The sequence below is a fragment of the Nasonia vitripennis genome (genome assembly GCF_009193385.2).
Source record: "Nasonia vitripennis strain AsymCx chromosome 2 unlocalized genomic scaffold, Nvit_psr_1.1 chr2_random0005, whole genome shotgun sequence".
In the NCBI taxonomy this organism is placed as follows: Eukaryota; Metazoa; Arthropoda; class Insecta; order Hymenoptera; family Pteromalidae; genus Nasonia; species Nasonia vitripennis.
The window spans coordinates 1,388,309-1,413,158 of NW_022279612.1; the positions used below are offsets into that span (position 1 = coordinate 1,388,309).

The 24,850-nt window shown below is 40.7% G+C and overlaps 1 protein-coding gene across 1 annotated transcript in view; it reads right to left on the bottom strand.

Moving 5' to 3' along the window:
* Tbca (tubulin-specific chaperone A) overlaps positions 1-22,614 on the bottom strand; it is a 95,589-nt gene extending 72,975 nt beyond the window's left edge. The window contains 1 exon segment of the mRNA NM_001193310.1: positions 22,331-22,614. Coding sequence (NP_001180239.1) covers positions 22,331-22,460 — 130 coding nt within the window. The 5' untranslated portion in view covers positions 22,461-22,614.
* Between the last annotated feature and the right edge of the window lie 2,236 nt (positions 22,615-24,850).

The following is a 24,850-nucleotide window of genomic DNA, read 5'->3' on the forward strand; positions in this document are numbered from 1 at the left end:
AAATAAAAGTCAATAAGTGTAACTTTAACTTGACTAGCTAAAATAAATTTTTAAAAATTAATTTTACCTTGTTAAGTGCAGTAACAAAACTACGCAATGCTTGCACATCTTGATGATGAAAACTGGGGTAAATTGAAAGTAGATGCGCATACCATGTATGAAGTGGTTCCAATTAAGAAATTTTGTCATGTACATATTAAAGAGAAGGACCCTTCAAACTTTGACATTGACGATGAAACGAAGAATGAACATTGTCTTTTTCTCTTTTTTTACAACTTTTTCAGTCATAATTGCGAATACAAATGTTGCTGCAATCGGGAAACGATTCGAACCTACGCTTGGGCGCGTTTCAAAGTTTCTAGTTTTTGCCGCTTAAGGGGGCATTTCAGTCGCTTAACATAGCGAATTATTGGCAAATACATTGGTTTATATGGGAGCTGTGACGTTACACTTAACAAGATGAATTCCGTCCCGTTCTTAAAGTCATGAATTTTGCGCAAAGATAGTTTATTATATAATTTGAACATAAATAGTATATTATGCAACTGGGGGGGGGGGAATTGGCTTTTTCTAGCGAGGGTTATGTTTTGAGCACGAGTGGGAGTCACTCGAGTCTGAAAAAGCCACTCACTCCTTGTTGCACTCCGTACTTTTTATGATAAGTGCACGAATAGGCCATGTATCATGCATATGAAAGGAATAGGAAATTCGAGGACTTTTCAAATTAAAACAATAGTATATTGAAAATTCTGAAAATTTCAAAAATTTCAAAAATTTTGAAAATTTCGAAATTTCTCTCGACACACATATCCATCGGATAGGCTGCAGAGTAAGGAAAAAACTCGATTTTCCATTCATTTTACATGCATGGAAAGTGGCCTTTTTCGTGCACGTATGATGAAAAAGTATTATTTTTATTATCATCTAAGCAAAGCCGAACAGCTGTTCGTTTGCTCTGTCCAAGCAAGACCCAGCGAGCTTGAGGACTGCGCATACATTGTGCGCATCGATTTGGCGACCGGCTAGCGACTGGCGATATGTATACGCAGCGCGCCTGCCGTGTGTTTTAACGTTTCGAAGCGAATTCCCGGCTTCCGTTCACCGCAATGTTTGGTTCGGTTCAACTTTTCGGTGATATTATAAGTGAGTGCGAAGTGCAAAACAGCACCGTCGACGCGATGCAGCAGTGCTATAAGTAGTTTGAAGTGCTGCTATGGCCTGTATGTTGTGTTTTCAAGCAGCTTTCGCTCACCGTGATGTCGCTCGCGAATCGGCAGCTCGTGGTTCTTGCTGTATAAAACAGTGCAAAAAGTATTCAATAGTGCACCCAGAATGGCACCGACGATGCGATGTCTAAGTGTCAGTCCATCGAGGAATGCTGCAATATCGGAAGATACGTAACTCTAGCAAGAAACTTTATTTTTTACTTAGAGGTTATCTCTTGTTTTTGTGACTATTTCTGCTGCTGCTTCTGCTGATTCTACTGCTTTGTTGATATACTTTTCTTGCTAGATGCTGTCTAGGTGACGATTCACCATTACACAAAATCCACAAAACGTATTTCTTTCTGTATTCTTACGTTTATCAGTTTAAAACTGATATTTATTGTGTTATGTGCAGCGTAATCAGTGACTATGTGATTGTGTGATCTGTTTTTACAGCTGAATCAGTGTTGTAATTCTGATGTCCCCTACTGGTAGCTATGTGGCATTGGTGACAGAGGACAGAGATAATTGACTATTTTTCGCTGCTAATTCGACCATGCATGCCTGTCTGGGGAGTCTAGTTTGGCGTTGCTGGCCACTTCCAACGCCTCAAGGTGTCTCTGGAGCTGATTCATACTGTCTAAGCAGTGTAGGCTAGCGTTGCTGACTTCTTCAACACATCAAGATGACCCTGGAGCTAGATTTACTCTCCCTGCGGCGTCTGTTCAAGAGGATTTTCATGAGGATTTAAACCTTATTAAATGAGAAGATTTAATAATAGGGGTTAATTTATAAAACGAATTGTTTAAAGTATAGCGTAGTTTACTGGGATGTAGCAGGCTTCTCAGAGCCTTTCTTCAATCTGAGTTATTTCGATTCTTATTGAGTTTAAATTTTTCTAGTTCAGTGAAATATACTCCAATTTTAAAAGTATATTGTGCTGATTTATTAATAAAAAATAGAGATTGTTATCAAGTTATGTGTACCAAAAATCGTTTTTTTGGCTATGCCTTAGGTTAAATCATTTAAAAACTGTATTTGTCATGGTGAAAAGTTGTATTTCCAAAATATCTACAACTTTTACTGCTGTAAAACGATTTTAGGCGTTTAACTCGATGAGGTGAAATTAGGCGCATGCGAAGGTATGATGTATATAAAATGAAATAAAATACCGGCATGTGATTTATCATATTCATATTTATTATCATTTCACCATTTTAACTCATTTATTTTTACAGAATTCTATGTTTACTGAATGAAAAATGTTTATCGGCTCAGCAAACAACAACAACAAAAAAATTGAAAGTGATTTACTGAGATTTAATTTTTATGCTGGAAGGAAGATAGCTGAACTAAAGAGGCTACCAAGGCCAAGCAAACATCGACAACACTCGCCTACTAATGGATCAGGTGATGATAAGAGTGGAAATGAGAAGAAGAGAAAGCTGGAACAAGTGAAAAAAGGCCTAAAAAGTCACGTAAGCTGAAAAAAATGCTGAGCGATAAGTTCGTGATGAGAGTAAAAAAATGAAGAAGAAGAAAAAGATCCTTTATCTGTTGACGAAACGCCAAATGAAGGAATAAAAAGAGCCGATACGGTTTTAAGTCAGAACCCTAACTTTGTACTGCCACAGGATGAAATGATTATACCAGAATTTGTGTTTGTCGATTCTACATTAATGACAGGTCTTTCATCCTCACAAAAAGATGATTCTAAACACGATACCTTGAGCACCAGTACTAGGAATAATTCCAAAGAAGTACAGCATAACAAGAAAATAGATAAGACGTATCCCGAGATGGATTTAGACGAATCAGAAGAAGAAGAAAAAAGTGACTGTGAGAAATGGTCCTGGTAGTAATGCTAGTGTTAGTGACAAAGGAAATTTATCGGATACATATTCAGCTTCTTCAAATGAATTCTTGGTTTGCGTGCAACAAAATGCATTTATTATGATGTTTAATTATTTTTTGGATAATTTTTACAGTTTGAGCATAATACTTAATTATTACGTAGGTTATTGGTTAATAACCAAAGATAAAAATATGATGAAAATGTACTTTAGCACGTTTTATTACATCATAAACACACACACACACACACACACACACACATATATATATATATATATATATATATATATATATATATATTGATCTACATAAAGATTATAAGGAAAGAGGACTAGATTTTTCAAGCTAGAAGTTATCTATTTGTCTTCATCTAGTTTTTCTTGCATCGTTCACAAACGTGCATTAGTGTTTGTTTAAGAGGACAAAGGTACGCAGCAGCAGAGTACGTCCGGCCTTGTGTAACCATAAACATAGCATAAAACAGTGGTGTTTTGGAGCTGCGTGGTGCGCACAAACTCTCGCGAATTTGTCTATTGTGCGTGATTGCGCATGATTGTGCGTTTATCAAAGAACCTTCGCGCTACCGCTAATGTGTCTAATACTTAGGCGCCAAACAAGTGCCAAGACTTGACGCAAGCACTCGCGTGGATCATGACAAACACGACGTGTGAATCCAGAGGGTAAACAACAGCGTGCTCTACATCAGCGAACATCTTGTGACCCTTGGTTCATATCGGTGGACTGGAAACTGGGCACCGGCTAAACGCTTTAAGACATGCAGGACTGCCACAAGAGAAAAGAGCGATCCACGAAAAATCTATGAGCTCGTCTTCAACTTCACGAGCTCTTACCGCTCAAGCTCGACGACGACCCCTTTCCTTGCAATGCCGACATCCATGTCTATGGTTGTTCGACTCGTACTTCAGACTCCTTAACAGCAACTAAATGCTATTTCTAAGACCTCATACGCTTGTTTCTTCGGAATGAGTCGAAAATAAACAACAAGGTCTTCCTTTTTCTTCCGTTACAGCGGTTTTAATCTCGACAAAAGCGGGCTGCGACGCCACCTCGATTACGGCCACCCCCCACCCGCCGAACTCGGCCAGCCCTCACATATTAGTGCAGCAGAGTTTGTCACAATTAGCGAGCGCCGCAACGACGACTGCTGGAGCTGCTTCGACGACCAGCAAACGACACTTAGCGCTCAAGACCATCAGGCCAATAAACGGCGCGTTAGACAACGAGAGCCCGAGAACGAGTTTGCGACGGAACGTCTTATCAAGTTCGAGGACGAGGAGGAAGCGATAGACGACAACGGAGAGCCGACGCGGCCCGCCATAGATCGGCAGTGCCGGAAGTCCGACCAACCTCACCGCTCGAGCATAGCATACCCGTGACATCAGGCCACAAATCCAAGCCTACCGCTGCTACCCGCCAGCATCATCAAGACCCTCACGCCCCATATGATCAAGGTTGCTCAATAGCAAGTCCTCAAAGACGAGATATGCAAGATAATAACGCTCTCGAGAGGTCGTTTATCTGTTGAGATCATTTCGTCTGAACTTTAATTAAACGCATTAGACGGGTATAAAATCGGTTTGAAAAACACCTTTTACAAGGTAAAATGTTGGCATCTATAAGTTTGATTTCTACCCTCGTAGAAAATAACTCAACAGTTGATTATGGTTGGCGAACGAACCTGCTAAAAACGTCACTTTGGCCAACAGTTTACCGATAAGTAATGATAAGCATTTCTACCAGGGCATCTTCATGAATCAGTACATTTGTATAAGAATTCTATTCTCGTTTCTCTTTCAAAATTTATGAAATCATTGAAAGAATTGCCCCGTGTTTGCAGCTTGCAAAGTTTCTGTATATGTTTATAAATATACGATAATGAATGTAGTGAAATCAGTTTTATATATGTCAAGCATCAAGCATTAAACTAGTGGTTAATAAAAAAAAAGGTTACAATTTTCAAAAATATTATTTTACTCTACACCTGCACCGAAAGTACAGTTTCTTACATTTTCTTACATTTTTTTACGTTTTATTACAATTTATTACAATTTATTACATTTTTTCCACTAGGGCACTAAGCATAATTAAGAACTGAAATGTATAAAGGATTAATGGATTACGTTTCCAATCGGGCAAATATTGATAATTCTCGAATTGGAAATATGGTAATATTACCATCATCTTATATAGGTATTCCTAAATCAATACAATAAAATTATTAAGATTAAATGACTTAACTACAAGTCGTCGGAAAACCAGATATTTTTATTAATACAAATTGGAAGGAAATTCAAGACAATTTATTACCGCACAATAGATCGTCCTGATTCGATCTCAAGAGTCCGAAAAAAAAACCGAACTACTAAAAAATAATATTTTTGATAAAGTTAAAGGTTATGTTTACGTAATAGAATTTCAAAAAAGGGGATTACCACATATTCATGTGTTATTATGGTTGCATACAAATGATAAATTTCGAGATACTGATCAAATTGATTCTATCATAAGTGCTGAAATACCAAATAAAAATTAATATCCAAGATTATACAATATAATAAAAAATAATATGATACACGGTCTCTGTGGATTACAAAATAAAAACTGTGTTGAATTGTGAACTTGTGTATGAATGGAGATGAAACGCGTTGTACTAAAAATGTTCCTAAACCTTATGTCAATCAAACCCACTATAATTCTGATAGTTATCCTTCTTACAGACAAAGAACAAATAATAATAAAATTACGTTTTCAAAACATAGGATTGCAGATAATAGTTTTGCCGTACCGTATAATCCATATTTATTATTACTTTTAGAATGTCATATTAATGTAGAAATATATAGTATGATTAAAGCTATAAAATATTTGTTTAAGGGGACGGATACACCTTAAATAGTCAAAAAATGAAAAATTCAATTTTTTGTTTATATTTTTCCCAAGTTGTCTGGATATTAATAAAAAATTTGTTACTTTTTAAAGGGTTTAAACAATTTTTGTTGATTATTTTTAGAAAACTTTTTTATATAATATTTTTTTTTTAAACCCCACACTCATCTGGAAACTATATGTGTTTGAAGCATATCTATTAGTATAAAAGTGCCCTTCGAAGCCCAAATCTTAAGTAAGTCTGCGGTAGCTGAAAAATGGAAATTCTGAATTTTGGCCTTCGAAGAAATGTTATACCTGATATAATATGGCATATATAAACATGCTTTTATGTTTCTTACATTATACCTGAATATATTTTATAGTTTAATTCATTTTTTAAACAATTTGGGAAAAATATAAACAAAAAATTGAATTTTTCATTTTTTGACTATTTAAGGTGTATCCGTCCCCTTAAATATTTTCATAAAGGTCCTGATACAGCTCTTGTGAAATTTGCAAATGAACATAATCCAGGTAATGAAGACAATGTAAACGAAAATAACGATACATATAAATATGATGAAAAATCACAACATCTCTCCACCAGATATGTATATGCACCTGAAGCTATATATCGCATATGGGAATTTGTACTATATGAGTAATCTTATGTAATTAAAAGATTAGCTGTTCACGAAGAAGATGAACAATATGTTTATTATCAAGAAAGATGTGAACATAAAAATGTGGAAGTAGGCGACGATGGAGAAGGCTCAATAAATTCACACGGAGATTAATTGTGACTGTACAATTTATTGAGTGAGGTGAGACGAGGCGAGATGCGATGATGCGTGCTGGTCAACGGTCGGACGAGAAAGAGAACAGGATCTATTCGAACCGAAGCTGTTGCTCGATAGAATGTACAATTCAGAATTACTACACTAGTACAGGTTTACAATCTATTCCGCGCAAATATTCAAATTACTTAGCTGCTAAGATAATAACAATTATTAATTGAAATCTATAAAAGTTACATCACGCCACCTCAATTACATAATTGTCGTATTAAAATCACCGAATATTATACAAAAATATAAATAGACTTTTGAATCAAAAAGTAAAAATAATGAATATAATAAATGTCTTCAGTCTTCTTTCTTGGCTACGATATTCCCACCACTATCTTGACTATCTGTGGCTTGTCATTCCAACCGTTGCAACAAATTCTTTGAGTTTGCACGGTCCTGTTGGCTTCGTCAGCGCATCAGCCAACATGTGGGTTGTCGGTACGAATATCACATCGACCTCTCCTTTCTCAATGTTCTCCTTGATGAACTGGTGGCGAACATCGATGTGCTTGGTACGTGCACTGAAATTAGCGTTTTTGCTGAGATCTATGGCTCCTTTGTTATCACAGTGGATCATCATTGGCTCTTGTGCATCCTTGATTAGTAGCTCGGATGCAAGCCTACCCAGCCACAGCGCTTCTTGCACAGCTGACGAAAGAGATAAGTACTCTGCTTCGGTAGACGACAGGGCAACCCTGCACTGCCTTCGACTGCTCCAGGAAATGACAGCTCCCTGTACTATGAATACGTATCATGAAGTCGAGCGTCGATCTTCTCGATCACCTGCCCAGCTGGCGTCACAGTACCCTGAAATTTTCGACTCTTTGCTGCGTGCATACCTTAGTTTGAGATTCTTGCTTCCTTGCACGTATCGGAGTACTCTCTTCACCATGCTCCAGTGTGCTTTTACGAAACTGGTGTTGTATCGACTGATCTCGCCTACTGCATGGGCCAGGTCCGGTCTTGTTGCCTGCACCAGATAGAGCAAAGCTCCTACCACATTTTGATATGGCACCGAGGTTGAATCGAAGTTGCTTCGTGACGTGGAACTCATGTTGCTTGTATCATCCTTTTCCATAGGTGTACTCACGCTTCTGCAGTCCGCCATGCCAAAGTTTTGCAGCAGCGTCTCGATGTAGTCAGTCTGGTCCAGCTCAATTATTCCCTTGGACTTGTCGTAATGGATGTTGATACCAAGGCATCTTTTGAGCAAGCCCAAGTCCTTCACCGCACAGATCTTGCGTAAAACTTCTTTGAATATCCGCAAGAAGTTAATGCTGTTGGTGAAGACAATCAAATCATCTACAAATAAAGCTACAATTATAATTTTGTTAGATGTGTAAAAGCTGTAAATACAGGAGTCAAGCCTTGACTGTATTAAATTTAGACTCTTCAGGGCACCGTCCAGCTTCTGGTTCCAGTTTCTGCTTCCCTGCTTTAAGCCGTATATAGCTTTCTTGAGCAAACAAACTTCATCCTCTTTTCCTTTAGGGATGTAGCCCTCTGGCTGCTGGAGGTATACGATTTCAGCCATGTCACCATGCAGAAAAGCAGTCTCAACATCTAGATGGTAAATGTCGAGATTCATCCTCACAGCATAAGCGAATAGCAGGCGAAGAGAAGTGAATCGAACCACAGGTGAATACGTTTCAGTGTAGTTGACTCCCTTCTGCTGTGAAAAATCCCTGGCAACCAGTCTGGCCTTATAGCGGGTGCTTCCATTAGCTCACTTCTTCTTTTTGTAGATCCATTTACTACCAACTACTGGCTGACCTGCAGGCAAACTACACAGTTCCCAGGTTTGATTCTTGATAATAGATGAAAACTCTTCTGCTATGGCACGCTTCCACTGCTCTGACTCGGGACATGAGACAGCTTCCAAGAAGCTTCTTGGTTCATCCTGGTGAGTTTTTGCAGAGTACATGACATAGTCGTCTAGGTGTCTTGACTTCTCTCTCCTTCGCTGTGATCTTCTGGCAGGAGCATCCTTGAACTCTTCATCAGAGCTGTTTTCGTTGTTCAGCTGCTACTGCTCCTGCTGCCTGTTCGAGACTGACCTGGTTAAGGGTCGAGAGAGGTTAGAAGAAGGTTGCTTATCACCTAGTTTACCCGGTTTCTTCTTATGAACTTCTTTGCCCTCAGCTTGGTCTACCTTGTCGACATCCATGGCTTCTTGAACAGGTAAGTCTTCTCTCAAGATTTTCTTTGCAGGTTCACCTTCATCCGGAGTTTCATCTAAAAGCAGACTCCTTTTAAGCTTATTGGGTTTAGGTACATCTAGTTTACTATTTACAGGCACGGGTTCTTCTATATCTAGTTTATTTTCTAAGTCTTCATCTAAAATTTCCTAATCAACAGGCAAACAAATCTTGTGATCTGGCGCAGCTGTCTGCTGCTCTTCAAAACATTCTGCATTGCTGGCTGTAATAACCTTTCTTTCACCTGGGCTCCACAGTCGATAGCCCTTCTGGTTGTCGCAGTATCCCAACATGATGACAGGTTTCGACGTGGGATCTGTTTTTCTTCTAAATTTATTTGGAATGAATGACCTAGCACGACATCCAAACACTCGCACAGCTGAAAGATCAGGCTTGAGTCCAGTCCACACTTCTTCTGGAGTTTTGACATTCAAAGACTTCTTAGGACTTCTGTTTGAAAGAAAGCAGACTGAGCAGGCTGTCGACATGGCTTCCGCCCAAAAACTCTTTGGCAAAGACGATTCAGCCAGCATACATCTGACTTTCTCCAGCAAAACTCTGTTCATCCTCTCAACACGACCATTTGACTGCAGTTGGTAGACTATCGAGGTTTCATGCTTAATTCCCTTGCTGTCAAGAAACTTCTTTAGAGTGCTGTTAACATACGCCTTGCCATTGTCCGTTCTCAGCACCTTTAACTTATGGTTGGTCTGGTTCTCAACTAAGGCGACAAAATTCTGCACTGCCTGAGGAACCAGATTCTTGCGCTGGAGAAAGTACACAAAAAGTTTCTTGCTGTGATCATCCAGGAAGGTTATAAAATATTTTTCCTTGCTAAGCGACAGATCTTCCACTTGACACACATCACTATGCACTAACTGCAGTAACCCTGGTGCTCTACTGTTGACAGCTCAAAATGGCTTATTTGTGAGTTTGCCTGCCACGCAAATCTCACACTGTTGAAGCTGATTATCCGCAAACTTGACTCCAAGAGCTGCATTCCTGAGTTGCTTCAAATAATTATGGTTTAAATGAGCCATTCGACGATGCCAAAGGACGATGCTGCACTTCTGGTGTGTCCCAAAAACAACAGCTGTGCTAGCTATGTTGGATGTGTGGGAGCCTGACTGCAAATTGAGTCTGTAGATTTTGTTTGCATTTAGAACTCCTTCCAGAACCACTGATCCGATGCGATCTTTCACCTGACACTTTTGTCCTTGGAAAGCTACTGTGCCACCTTGTCTGACAATGGCACTCACAGACACAAGGTTAGCTGTTAGGCCAGGAACATGCAATAAATTTTGCAACAAAATCTTCCTTTGACCTACAGGGCCACTGTTGTTCAGGTAGAGATCTCCTTCACACTGCACTTGTATTCTTGATTTGTTTGCAGCAGTGACTGTCGCGATTCTCGGCGCACGAATGTTCAACAGGTTGTTTCCCTCACTACACATTGAGTAGACGCACCTGAGTCCAGGATCCATTCTTGGTCAGCAGCAACACCTGACAGAGCAACAACAAGTCGTGCATCATGGGCGCTCGCGCTCGATACTGCGGTTTGGGAGTCGGATGAAAAAGTTTCGAGTCGAGCCGTGTGAGTATGTCTCGTTGGCGATGAGACGAAGAGCGCACACACAGTCTTCTCGGCATCACTGTCACCTTCTGCCGACATCGTGCACGCGTTGCTTTGATGGCGTTTTGGCTCCTTACATTTGTTGGAGTAATGCCCGATTCTGTTGCAGTAGTAGCATCGTACGTTCCGTCGCGACGATCCTCGCGATTTTCGGCCACCGTGTGTGTGCCGAAAATCACCCCTCTGTGTGCGCTAGACCCGAACTGAGCCGCTTGCGCCTGCGCGTGTAACCCACGTGATTCAAAATCTAACGGATCCACTGAACTTTGCGACTCTTCCGATAATTTATTTTTAATAAAATCTCCCGTTATCGGCGTATCTGAATTGCTGAGCGCCATAATCATTGGCTTATACTCCGCCGGCGATCCCGCGAGTAGAAGGGCTCCTACTAAATCTTCTAGCAATACCATGCCTGTAGCGACGAGCTTCTTCGTCGCAGAAATGATGCGGGTCACATAATCCTCCATAGACCGACAATTTTTGAGTCTTGTGGTCGCAGCTGCTTGGAGCAGATTTACTTTTCGGGCCAGGCCCTTGTCGTCGTACGTTCTAGCAAGCTCATCCCAGACTAGCAAGCGCGTTCTCCAGGTACGGAAACAAGTCCGGCGATACCGCTAATACCATGCGGCCTCGCGCCTTGGCGAGCTTCTTGGGGTCTGTACTTATCTGACCGCCAGTGGGTGCCTCAACCGCATCCCACAGCTCTTCACTCTCCAAGTACGCGCGCATCGCGACTGCCCATGATCGGTAACTTTCTCTTCCAATTAGCTTATCCAGCAATTGGAACGGCGACATGTGGCTTCGGCTCGCCATTTCTTGAAATTCACTGCGTTCTCACCTGAAAACTTGAAGGACACTTCAAGGACTCTTCAAGGACACACGGTTCCAAAGTCGTTTCGGCAACGGAGCACTTGTCCAGATTTCCGTTGAATAGATCCTGGGCCCATAACCGGATGGAGTTGAATGTCGAAGTAGGCGACGATGGAGAAGGCTCAATAAATTCACACGGAGATTAATTGTGACTGTACAATTTATTGAGTGAGGTGAGACGAGGTCGTCGATGTAGGCACGCGTGAATGGCAGGTCTCGAAGCAGGCCGTCCATGAACCTCTGGAATGTCTGCGTGGCGTTTCGTAGACCTAGAGAGTGCAAAATTCGAAAAGACCGAAGGGTGTCGCCACGGCAGTCTTGCAAATGTCCCTAGGGTCAATGGGCACCTGGTAGTACGCCTTCTCAAGGTCAATGACCGAGAAGACGTTGCAGTCTCGATAGTCCTGCAGGAGGTCCTCTATCCTCGGCAATCCGTAGCGGTCTGGGATCGTTGAAGCGTTCAGCTTCCGATAATCGCCCGCGGCGCGGAATCCTCCCTTCGGTTTAGGCAGCATGTGGAGTAGACTGGACCACTGCCCTGATCCTGGACGGATGATACCTCGTTGGAGCAGCTTGTTGAAGTAGTCCTTGGCTGTCTCCAGACGCTCGCCGTAGGCGGCCTGGGTCGAGAGTGGATCGGCTTGCCCGTGGTGTGGATCTCGTGCATGACCACCTGGCCGTTGAGCGTGGCTCTCCCCTCGTTCGGCTGCGCCAGGTCTGCGAACTCAGCTAGGAGCCGCTGGTATTCGTCCTGGGAGATGGCGGTGAGCCAGCAACCACCGAGACGCCGTGGATGGCCGTCGCCCGGATCTCCGCCGGGGTGGAAAGCGTCGTGGTAGGGTCGATGAGTCGACGATGCTGGAGGTTCACCAGATACCCTGAGTGGTGAAGCTGGTGCTGTTGGTCGTCCTATCAAGGACGTGGAGGCGGTTTTCAGCAGAAGCTGGGCTGTCGGAGACCGCCAAAGCTCCTGGCAGCCGGCCTAGATTCCCTGGTTGTTTGGAAAGGTGCAGAGCTGTCTGCAGTTCGTCGTCTGACGTCCAAAACGCTGATGGTAGTAGCAGTGGCTAGGGTTGCCTGCCGGAGACTTGGCCCGTGACCTTAAGCGGCTCTGACGTCCACCATGCTAGTTACTCTGATGCTGTCCTCCTTGATGACCGCTGCTGCTGCTCATCCTCAGGACCGCCTCGAGAGTTTTTGCTGTTGCAGAAGCTATCTCAGCCATTGAGATGCGGATGGCGGCGAAATCGGCGAGGAGCCGAGAGTCAGCTGACGAGGATGGCGGGTCCGCCTCAGGTACAAATGCTGGAGCCCGAGCTGGTGAAGATGCCTTCCTGTTGCCTGGATGTACGGCGAAGGTGGCAGGCCCAGTCTCGACGATGCCGTCGGCCCCCTCTGCGAGCTCGTCCAACGCGAGCATCTTTGCGACGTTGTCCGGCATGATGTCGAGCCAGCGGACGCGGAGAGCCTCGTCGTCGATGCTTCCGCCAGCCAAGCTGCGCATGTGACGTAAAAGCTGCGATGGCTTCCTCGTGCCCAGCTCTAACCCGGTGAAGAGCGTTTATAACCTCTTCTGCGCAGTGAGCCCGTAGCGCTCGAGAATGCGCGCCTTCATGTACGGGTACTTGCCTGTGTCGGGTGGCGTACGCGTGACGTCCAGCATGTCCTGGACGGTCTCCTGGTCGAGGCTGGATACGAGGGTGTTGTAGCGGTACAGATCAGATTGAATCTGATTGCACGTAAAAATGCTCTCGAGCTGCAAGAACCAAGCATCGGGACAATGCTTCCAAAATGGCGGCGTTCGTATCGCCACATGTCGTAGCGCATTTCGTGACTCGTCATGTCGACCTCGTTTTTGTCGTCGCTTTGTTCTGCGTCGAGGCTCGTGCGAAACTCCTTAGCTCTGGAGCGTAGCACACGGGTCGTAATACCGGGCTCTCGGCGTGGAGTCTCCGTGGTACTAACTTTTCAGGTCCAAGTCCACAATTGACACTTTCACTTTTTGCACGTGTTCGTCTGTCACTCGCGAGGTCACCGAAATCCGCCGCGATCATGTCGGAGTCACCAATTTGGCGCTATGAAATTTTACTCACTTCCTCACTTATAGTTCTAGTTTTTACGTTTATTAAAAAACACTAATTGTATACAGAGTCTTTTCTTTGAGATCGCGTGGCGGATACTGGGAGGTAAGATGGCGGGCGATGCGTCGCATGTAGCGGTCGACACTGTGAGGCGAGTCCTCACAGAGCTTCGGCAATACGAAAACTGAACAACACAAATCAGCGAAAGCGGCAGAAGACCGCTCGCGAAACAGGCGGAGAGAGACAGAGTAGGAGCGAGCGAGCGCGCGTTGCCATGGCAACCTCATTGGTGCCGTGCGGGCTAGCGAAAACTGTCGAATTTGAAATTAAGCTGACAAGCTTCTCGAACCTTCTCGCTCTCGCTCTGCATATCAAACTAATTTTCGAACATCAGGTGATTTCAACTCAGTATTTTTCATAAAGCTGATAGTTATAAATATGCGTTTATGTGAGATAAAATATTAATGATAATCAGGTGATAATCAGGCGATAATTATTTAAAACTTGTAACCTTTAATATATTTATTATAAGTTTTTTATATATTTATTATAATGTATATCTCACATAAACGCATATTTATATAACTATCAGCTTTATTAAAAATACTGAGCTGAAATCACCTGATAATCAGCTGACATTTTGCTAAAGGTATCCGTACAAATCCTCATATGAGAATCATGTGGGTATCATGAAATATCGTAAATTCTCATAATAATAAATAATTATTCTACCCCCATTTGATACTTAATTATATCTTCCTTTGTACTGCCGATTTGTAAGTTGCATCGAGAATTAATTTTTTCATAAATATTACAATGAAAAAAATCCGGACTTGTGGAGATTTGAACCCGGAACCTCAAGATTATGAAGCAAGCGTTTTACCACTGTATTTATTTTTAATTATTTTATTAAAACACTAATAGTAATTGAGTAATAATGAATAAAACATACAAGGGCGCGTAAGTTATAATGACTATTTGATTTTACTAAAGTGATCAACATCAAAGATCACGATGGCTCGGTGGTAAAACGATTGCTTCATAATCTTGAGGTTCCGGGTTCAAATCTTCACAAATCCGGATTTTTTTTTAATGTAATATTTATGTAAAAATAAATTCTCGATGCAACTTACACATCAGCAGTACAAAGAAAGATAATTAATAAGTATCAAGTAGGGGTAAAATAGTTATTTATTTTTATGAGAATTTACGATATATCATATGACGAAAATATGATTCTTATATGAGGATTCGGTCGAAAGTATCGTATGATTATCATATTATTGCTCATATGATAATCATATGAGCACTCATATGATTATCATATGATATTTTTCAGCCGGGTAGATACATATGTAGGTTTTATATATATATCATTAGTAGTGATCTTGAGATTCGGTCCAGATGAAAGGGATGCTGCGAATAATCATCTGTGCAGATATGATCAGGTTTTTTTAAAGATATCTGTTTGTGAATGAAAAATGACGACTGCTCTATGTATTCACGCATATCACAAGACGTAATCTGCAGATTTTGTCCGGATGATAGGGATGCTGCGAATAATCATCTGTGCAGATATGATCAGGTTTTTTTAAAGATATCTGTTTCTGAATGAGAACCGGCACTCGTGTGCAAAATCAGGAAAGCTGAATTATGCCGATACAGCGCATACGCGTGTCATTAGGACACACAATCGTGCTGAATGAGAACGGTCTAAGCGAAGCCGATGCAGCACAGACCCGGTGCTGTTTTGGTACCAGTTCTTGTGCCGCGCGCTGCCTCGTTCGCAGCGTGCTCTCTCCGAAGCATACGCGCGCATAGTGTCATAGAGGCATTTTTCCATTCAGTTCGGCGTGTAGCATCAGAGTTCTAGTTGTGGCTTATTATATATTTGTTATAATTTTGTTCAAAGGTGTATCAGTGATATACCTTTAAATAAAATTATAACAAATATAGCAACCCTCGTAGAAAATACGCCATAATATGTGGCCGGTGAATAACTACTGGCCATATTTTTCTTAGCATAATGTGCCAACAAAATATGCCCACATTATGTTGAGTACTTGACTCCACCAATGGGTTTATAACCTAAAACCCATAAACTTAATACTCAAATTTCTTTTAACGCAGTAAATTCTAAAATCATTTACGTTTAAAAAAGAGATTTTACAATAAATTTTGAAAATACAAGGCAATATGTTAAGAGCAGTAACCTAACCTTGAATATTCATACATACAAATTTACATATAATCACACTCAAAACTCACTAACATATATGTATACTATTCTGGCATGCATGTTTTTATGTAAGTGTGAATATTAGAAACAACATCAGGTGAAATTTGTGTGTTCAAGATTATCAACAATGAAGTGTAAAAGTGATGATCTTGACAGACATTCTCCCAACTCAGTGTTCAGGGCAGTCGCAAGCAGTATCTATCATTATATAGCCTTATATGCCGTGTATTCATGCAAGATGTTTAATTTGTGATGTAGATGCTTATTTTATTACGTAGAAACAGGCTAGTGTAACAATTTTTGCTTGTCTGTCTTTGCTAGCTGATCCACACCGAAGCCCATGGCTCCAGGGGCAAAATTTACACATGGGTGTTTACATGAGAATTTAAACTACAGCACTTAAGATAAAGACAAGTGGATTTATTGTTTTAACAGCTTGAAACAAATCACCATGCAAAATTTCAGCACTCTAAGTATAATAGATTTTAATTGAGTGCAAAAAGAAAAATTGAAAAAAGTAATCGTACAATCATTGAGAATTTGATTTTTCTCTCAATTAAAATCTATCATACTTAGAGGGCTGAAATTTTGCATGTTGATTTTCGATTACCTTATAATCAATCAATATATGATTTATAATTTAATTATGTGTAATCAATGGCGATTACTCAGCCAATTAATAAATAACTTTAATTTTAGTAATTTACTAATCATGGAGCTAACACAGCTAATAAAGACATAATTTGTATTTTAGTAAAGTACCATTAGTAAAAATACCTTAGTCAATCAATGTATTATTTAAATTTTGGTAATGTACAATTATAATGGCGATTACTTAGACAATAAAAAATAATTCAAATTTTAGTAATGTACCATTAGTAGAGATAATTCAGCTAATCAATATAAAATTAATGTTTTGATAATGTATTATTAGTGGCAATTACTCAGCCAATCAATTTATAATTTATATTTCAGTTATGTATAATTAATGGCGATTATTTAGCCAATCAATATAAAATTAATGTTTTGATAATGTATTATTTATGGCGATTGCGCAGCCAAGCAATATATAATTTATATTTTATTAATGTACTATTAATGGATATTGATGTAGCTTTTACAGATTTCAATTAATAATTCTTATTGCCTTAGCAGCTAAGTAATTTGAATATTCGCGCGGACTAGATTTTAAACCTGTACTAGTCTAGTAATTCTGAATTGTACATTCTATCGAGAAACTGCTCCAGTTCGAATAGATCCTGTTCTCTTTCTCGTCCGACCGTTGACCAGCACGCATCATCGCATCTCACCTCGTCCAGGAACCACGAGGAGCATCTGCAGCATCTTCGAGCGCTGCTCGAACGTCTACGCCAAGCACACCTGACCATCAACCTCGCAAAGTGTGTGTTAGGCCAGGAGGAGCTCCAACCAGGGCTTTCAACCGCCTGAGAAGAAGGTTGACGCCATCCGCAGCTTCCCGAAGCCCGAGTCGCCCAAGGCTCTACGGCGTTTCTTGGGCATGCTCAATTTTTATAGGCGCTGCATTCCGCATGCAGCTCAGCAGCAGGCTCCGCTCAACAAGCTTCTGAAGGGCATCCGCAAGGGCAGTCGACAGATGCTTAAGTGGACGCCGGAAGCTGAGACCGCTTTCGAGGCCGCGAAGGCCAGCTTGGCTGGCGCTTCCAGAGCCTGCTACCTCTCTCCCACGGCTCCTCTCGCTTTCGCAACCGACGCATCCGACATCGCCATCGATGCTGCTTTGGAGCAGAGGATCGACAGCTGCTGGCAACCTGTCGGTTTCTTCTCGAAGAAGCTGTCCCCGACTGAGAGAAGGTACAGCACTTATGACCGGGAGCTGCTTGCAGTCTACGAGGCAGTGAAACATTTTAGCAGAATCTTGGAGGGACGGGAGTTTGTCGTCAGGACCGACCATAAGCCGCTCGTCTACGCGGCAGTTAAACCGGCCGACAAGGCGACACCCAGGCAGCAGCGGCAACTCGACTACGTGCTGCAGTTCAACGCCCGCTTCGAACACGTCAAGGGTGAGGACAACGTGGTGGCTGACGCGCTTTCGAGGCCATGCGCAACCATCAGCATGCCGTCGCTCCTCGACCCAGCCATCATCGCAGCAGCTCAGGACGACGACGAGCAGCTGCCGCATCTCCTGAAGACCGGCACCCTCGACCTACAGCAACTCGCCGTCCAGCAGCACAACATCTACTGCAACGTCCTGAAAAACGTGGTCCGCCCGTACCTGCCTGGCAAGCTCCGTCGGCTAGCCTTCGACACCGTTCACCGTCCAGCGCATCCCAGTGTACGAGCCACTGTGCGGATGCTGGCAGACAAATTCGTTTGGCCTGGAATTCGCAAGGACGCCAACTCCTGGGCGCAGTCCTGCGACTCTTGTCAACGCGCTAAGGTACAGCGACACAACAGGGAAGCCATCCAATCCTTCGAGGTGCCAGACAATAGGTTTGAACACGTCCACATGAACATCATCGTGATGCCTCTCGTCGGAAACGTTCGATACTGTCTCACGATGATAGACAGATTCTCCAGGTGGCCGGTGGTGGTGCCTATCGCAGACATCCAAGCAGAGACCATCGCAAGGAGCTTGTTCGAGCACTGGGTTACTCACTACGACACTCCAATCACAATAACCACCGACCAGGGCACCCAGTTCGAGTCAGCTTTGTTCGCCTCCCTGGCCCAGATGATAGGCTCGCGCAGGATACACACCACGCCGTACCATCCACAGGCAAACGGGCTCATCGAGCGGTTCCACAGGACGCTCAAGGCTGCTCTGATGTGCGAGGAGCACACGCCATGAACAGAGAGGCTTCCAATTGTAATGCTGGGACTCAGCTCATGCTTAAAAAAAGATCTCCAGGCGTCACCAGCAGAGATGCTTTACGGGACCACTCTACGCATCCCTGGGGACTTGTTCACCTCCGACAGTGCTCCAGCAGACCCGGGTACCTTTGTAGGAAAGCTGAGAGCACTCTTCAGGGATATCAAACCGGTACCAGCAGCTCACCACGGTATCTACAAGCCGTTCAGGCTCAAGCGGCTCGCTACATGTACACACGTCTACCAACGTGTCGACGCGGTGAGGAAGCCACTGGTCCCACCGTACGTCGGCCCCTTCAAGGTCATCAGGAGGACCAGCGACAAGGTCTTCATCATCCTGGTCAACGGTCAGGAGAAGGCCGTCACAACTGACGCCCTTATTCCGGCCCACCAGGACATCTCCGACGCAACATCGATCACTCCGATGGAACCAGCGGCAACCTCGCCGCCCATCGACACGCCAGAGGCCAAAGAGGAGTCAGGAGACTCCACTCCGTCCGACGCCTAGTCCAAAGAAGAAGAAGAAGATTTTTCTGTTTTAGAGCACCCTGGCGCCAAGAAGAAGGTGTCGTTCGCTTCCCAGGGCAAGCTCACTAAGGGGGGAGTACCTGTGGCGGTTGCTCCACCCGGACAGTTGGCGCCATCTCGCGGTCGCCGCAAACAATGCCTGAAGCCCCGGGACGTCTACTAGAGGGCACTGTTCTCCCCCGGGTGCTTCCCGACAGAGTCGAGCACGCCGCTCGCTCTCTTATCGCCAAGACCGCGACATGCGACGTATCGCCCGCCATCTTACCTCCCAATCCGCCACGCGATCTCAAAGAAAAGACTCTGTATACAATTAGTGTTTTTTAATAAACGTAAAAACTAGAACTATAAGTGAGGAAGTGAGTAAAATTTCATAGCGCCAAATCCCAGGCCACGCTTCCTCGCCAAAATACTTTGTCTGGTATTTCTATCCTAACTCTTTTTCAAAATAACTCAAATATTGGCCTTTGACAATATTTGAAAGCCATCGTTTAAATTCTATTTCATTTATACATTATACTCTTAAATTATCTTTCAAAGACATGTGCTGACAATTAATCCATACGTGTGCCAAAGTGTGCCAGATATGCTAAAGTGTGCCAAAGTGTGCCAAAGTGTGCGATACTGTTCCATACTGTGCCGTACTGTGCCAAAGTCTTCAAATTCGGAAATTTGCTGCACTTTGGCATAACTTGGCACACTTTGGTACAAAATCCATTTCCACTAGGGAGCAATTATGATATGTCAAAATTGAATAATTTTAGCATTTCTAAAGATTTCTAAATGAAATAGTACCAACTGGCTTGAAGTGGAAGAAATCTATTATATTAAGAAGCTAACGGTGTGCCATGTGCTGTATGAGTTATGCAGATAATCTTAGTCTCCTGCATTGGAACTTATTATTTGGGCCTCATAATTTTATTTTAGTTTTAATTTTATCTAATTAATGATTGTCGTCTGAAAATATTTCATAATATAACCTAAAAATTATAAAATTTAATAATCTTCTACCTCTAACTTTTTATCCGAGATTTTCTGGCATTTAGTTAATGAAGGTTTAGAACCTTTTTGTCAATGCTTCAAGAAGCTATAAAAATAACTTCTATTGTAGTAAATATTTATTTTTTAAAATAAGTTTAAAACATAAACATAAGTGACTAAATAAAATTTGATTAAAAAATTTATCTCACCTCATAATCTTACATAATTATGTCAATTAACCTCAAAAAAGTAAACTTAACCAAGAGAGTGTTAGCGAGAGAGGTAAATCTAGCTAGTAAGCATTAATATTTGTTAATGCCTAATACTGTATCATAAACTCTGATCCAGATAGGATTACGTCAGATTTCATACCCTTTAATCCGATCCAATACCTTGTTTTTATCAGGGTAGTACTCTTGTTAACTTAATACCTCTGAGATATTAATGAAATTGAATATATCAATTGATATAGGTATAATATTGGCTCAAAAACATTTTTGTAAAGCCAGGGTACGTGAGAAAAAAGTTGAAAATTTTTGATTGTCACTCACGTAACATGTAGTCTTGTGAAAATCGCATTTCCAGTGATAGTTACTTTTAAATTTTATAAAAATCAGCATTTAGTTTTCTTAGTTTTGTTGTGGATTTTTCTAGTAAAAGATAATTGTTTAAAGAATGTTTATCATTTTCAAAAACTATAACTAGGTATAGATAGAAAAATAAAAAAGAATTGATTAAAAGCAGAAAAAATCACACTTAACCTCAAAAACTCTAAAAATCAACACCTCAAAAAATAAGTCAAATCTTTTTCTATATGGGAGTTTTTATTAATAATTTGGATCAATAGAAACATTTAATTCCAATGTATAATTATAATTTGGTATACGTTCATTTATGCAGCTTATGTAGTAAGGTAAATATGAATCAACAAGTAATAAAAAGTGTGTTTATTTGGACACAAGTAATGGTACTAACTTAATATGAATAATTATAAATGGTATATTGCATGAATAAGAACATAATTATGAAGAAAAAATTGGTTTGATTTGAATAAATGTCTAATACCCTACTGAACCAATACCCTATTCCAAAAAATTCACTCAAAAAATTTTTGAAAATTCTGACGTCCAATTTAAAAAAAATTGTTTAAAAAGCCTTTAATTGGCTAAGAATGGTTTGAAACGCGTAAAGAACAAAAAAATGGTTAGATGAGATTTTGGCGTGAGATCTCACCTGAGATCTTACCTGAGATCTTACGTGAGATTTTTCAACAGGGTAGTTACTGTAGTGTTATTTGTACAGCTGTTTTATAAGAAAAATTTATTCTAAAAATTACTAAAAAATACAAAAACCCTTATTTAAACTAATAAAATATCGAAAGAAAGTTTTTAAATAAAATTTACAAGCATACTGTAAGAAAACACATTCGATTTTGAAAGCCAGAAACCTTAATTATCTTTGAAAAAATACTATTTTATAATCAATCAAATGTAAGAGAGCAATAATATGCTCCGAATTTAATGTAGTATTCCACTTTAGTAGCTAGTCAATACAAGTCTACTTTTTATTGTTTGTTTATGGTGTATCTTTAATAATAGAAGTTGCATAAGTTAAGTTACAACAAATAATTCATATGCATTTACATTAAGCATTTCTGTTTACCAAATTTTTCATAAAAAGTTTCAGACAATAGCTGATTTAACTCATTTTTTGAGGTAAAGTGTACCTATTTTAAATTTTAATTATTTATCACTACGCTCACAGACTCCAAAATCTTAGCCAATAAGCACTTAAACTGTTCGGTAGTTGTTTAATTAATGACCTACAAAATTTGAATGAATTCTGAACCATCCGTTTTATACAATCATGAGCGCAAAAAAAATATGAGCATTTATGTACATTAAAATATTTATCACTTTTTTTCACGCTTCAAACTTTCATGAAAATTTAACTGAGTCATTTTCTTACTAAAATCTACTTGTATGCCATATTTCATGTATTTCTGAACCATCAATTGTGGTACTCCTTTAAATAAAGAATGTGTCTATCCAAAAGCGAGTATGCAAAACAAAATCCAGCGGGCGCGAAAAAAATTAAGCGTAGGCAACATTTAGAAAATTGTTTGAAAAAAAAAACACAATTTTTATATTGATATACCTTGCTCTTTGTATTGTTTAATTCTTTCTTTTTGTTGATTTGCTTCAGATTCATAAATTATTTTTTCTTTGGTCAACCTCTTTACTATACCGGTTTTAATTCTTAATATTCGCAAGCGGGCATCTGACATGTTATATTATATTTCGTACTTATATTTTTCTAGTAAAAATTGTAAAATTGTATTATTAAATGTAAATTCATCAATTTAATTTGAATATAAAAGATAAACAGTATAAAAATCGTAAATAAAACAAAGAACTATTATTGATATTCATTTAACATACAAGGTGAGCAACTAATATAGACTTGGTATAGAAGGACGGTCAGTATGGGCGCTGGGGGCCGTATCCTCTAGCTTATATGTGGACTATAACTTTGTGGTTATGAATTAGACATGACATCTTTGTCGATTACATGTTTTGTGGTCGACGATAGACGGAACGCGACCCGTGACAGTCATGACGGTCACATCGCGCGCCAATTATGAAAATGGACTCGACTACAGGCGGAAAAGAAAGAATAATTGAATTATTTTATTTCCTTTTAATAAAATTGATGATGAAACGTTTTAAAAATGTAATTATGAATAATTATGTTATTAAATAAAAAGAAATATGGATACCTACGCTCATAATAGTATTTGTAAATTTATTGTATTCCCAGCCGCAATGAAAAAAGTTTATTATAAAGTTTAAGAGCTTTAACAACCTTATACATTATTATTAAATTACATTAATATTGATATATTTATTTTGATTTTACTGTCATCAAGGATAGTACTTGTTTTTACCTCCGTAGATGCGTAATATGCTATTATAGAAATTTAAATAAAAAAGGTTTTCATAATAAATAATAATAAGAAATCAAACTTTTGTAAATAACAATATAAATTGTTGAGCAATTCGCTTTAAACTTATTTCCTATCCTTTGTCAAGTCTATACAATAAATATATCCATATTAATATAATTTAATAATAATGTATAAGGTTGATAAAGCTCTTAAACTTTATAATAAACTTTTTTCATTGCGGCTGGGAATACAATAAATTTACAAATACTATTATGAGCTAAGGTATCCATATTTCTTTTTATTTAATAACATAACTATTCATAATTACATTTTTGAAACGTTTGATCGTCAATTTTATTAAAAGGAAATAAAATAATTCAATTATTCTTTCTTTTCCGCCTGTATTCGAGTCCATTTTCATAATTGGCGCGCGATGTGACAGTCATGACTGTCACGGGTCGCGTTCCGTCTATCGTCCACCACAAAACTTGTGATCGACAAAGATCCACACCGACAAGTCATGTCTTCCATAACCACAAAGTTATATTCCACATATAAGCTAGAGGATACGGCCCCGGGGTCCCATTTTGAAATACACGTAGAGCCTATGATACACTATAGCTGTCCCCCAAGACTGCATAGGAAAGACTTATAACGCACTATATCTGTCCCACAAGTTTTTGTCCCTTCAATTTAACCCGTGACCGTTCTTCTATATCAAGTTTATAATCGTTGAGGTTAGTCGCCAGCGAAACAGAGCCGCCTGGCGGCGGATTTCGCACACGTGTGGGGGCTCATGCCAACTACCATCGAGGTCGACGGACGGAGATAGCAGCTCCCGGTGCCGAAGCCTGATCCCCTCCAGCGCGAGTGCGTTACACGGCCGTAGGCTTCCCGAGGCGGCACCGCCACGATAGGTGGCGAGGCGATAGTCGTGCTTGCTCTGGCGCCACAGATAAGAACTCGCTCGGCACTCGAACAAGCATCATCGCCTCGAGGGAGAGATTAAGAGAGATTTCAAGATTATCCAAAGTTCCTGCAATAAATTTAACTCAGCCCTAGTGGAAATGGATTTTGGGCCAAAGTGTGCCATAATGTGCCATAATGTTCCAAAGTATTCAAATTCGGAAATTTACTACACTTTGGCATACCTTGGCACACTTTGGCACACTTTGACACACATGGGTTTTTGGGAACCCCGCCCCGCCCTCCCCGATAACATGATGTCGGCCGAATGACGGCACGGAGACTGCTCGGAATGGGCTACGCGTGACGTCCAGGTACCCCTGCTCCATGACCCGGAAATGACGGCATTGTGCTCAGCACAATGCTGGCACGCGGTGCCAGCATCGTGCCGGCACTTAAATTAAGAAAAAAGAAAAAAATTATACCGAGCGGGGATCGAACCCTGAACCTTTTGATTAGCAGGCTGGCATTTTACCACTCGACCACGAACACTTGTTACAAGTCATGGACAATTGTGTCCTTATATACTGCGAGTTGCTGTTGATATTAATAAAGTTGCAAGTAATCGTAATAAACAATAACCAGAATTATTATCAACGCGATAACAACATCGATATTCGCCGCTTATTTCGTGTATAGGCGCGAAACTGGCAGGCTGCTATAAATTCGGTAGTCATAATAATATAATTAATAAAAATTGGCAAGGAACAAAATCCGGTCCCTGGCGGAAAAATGTGCAGTTTTTTTTAGTTTTTTTTAGTTTT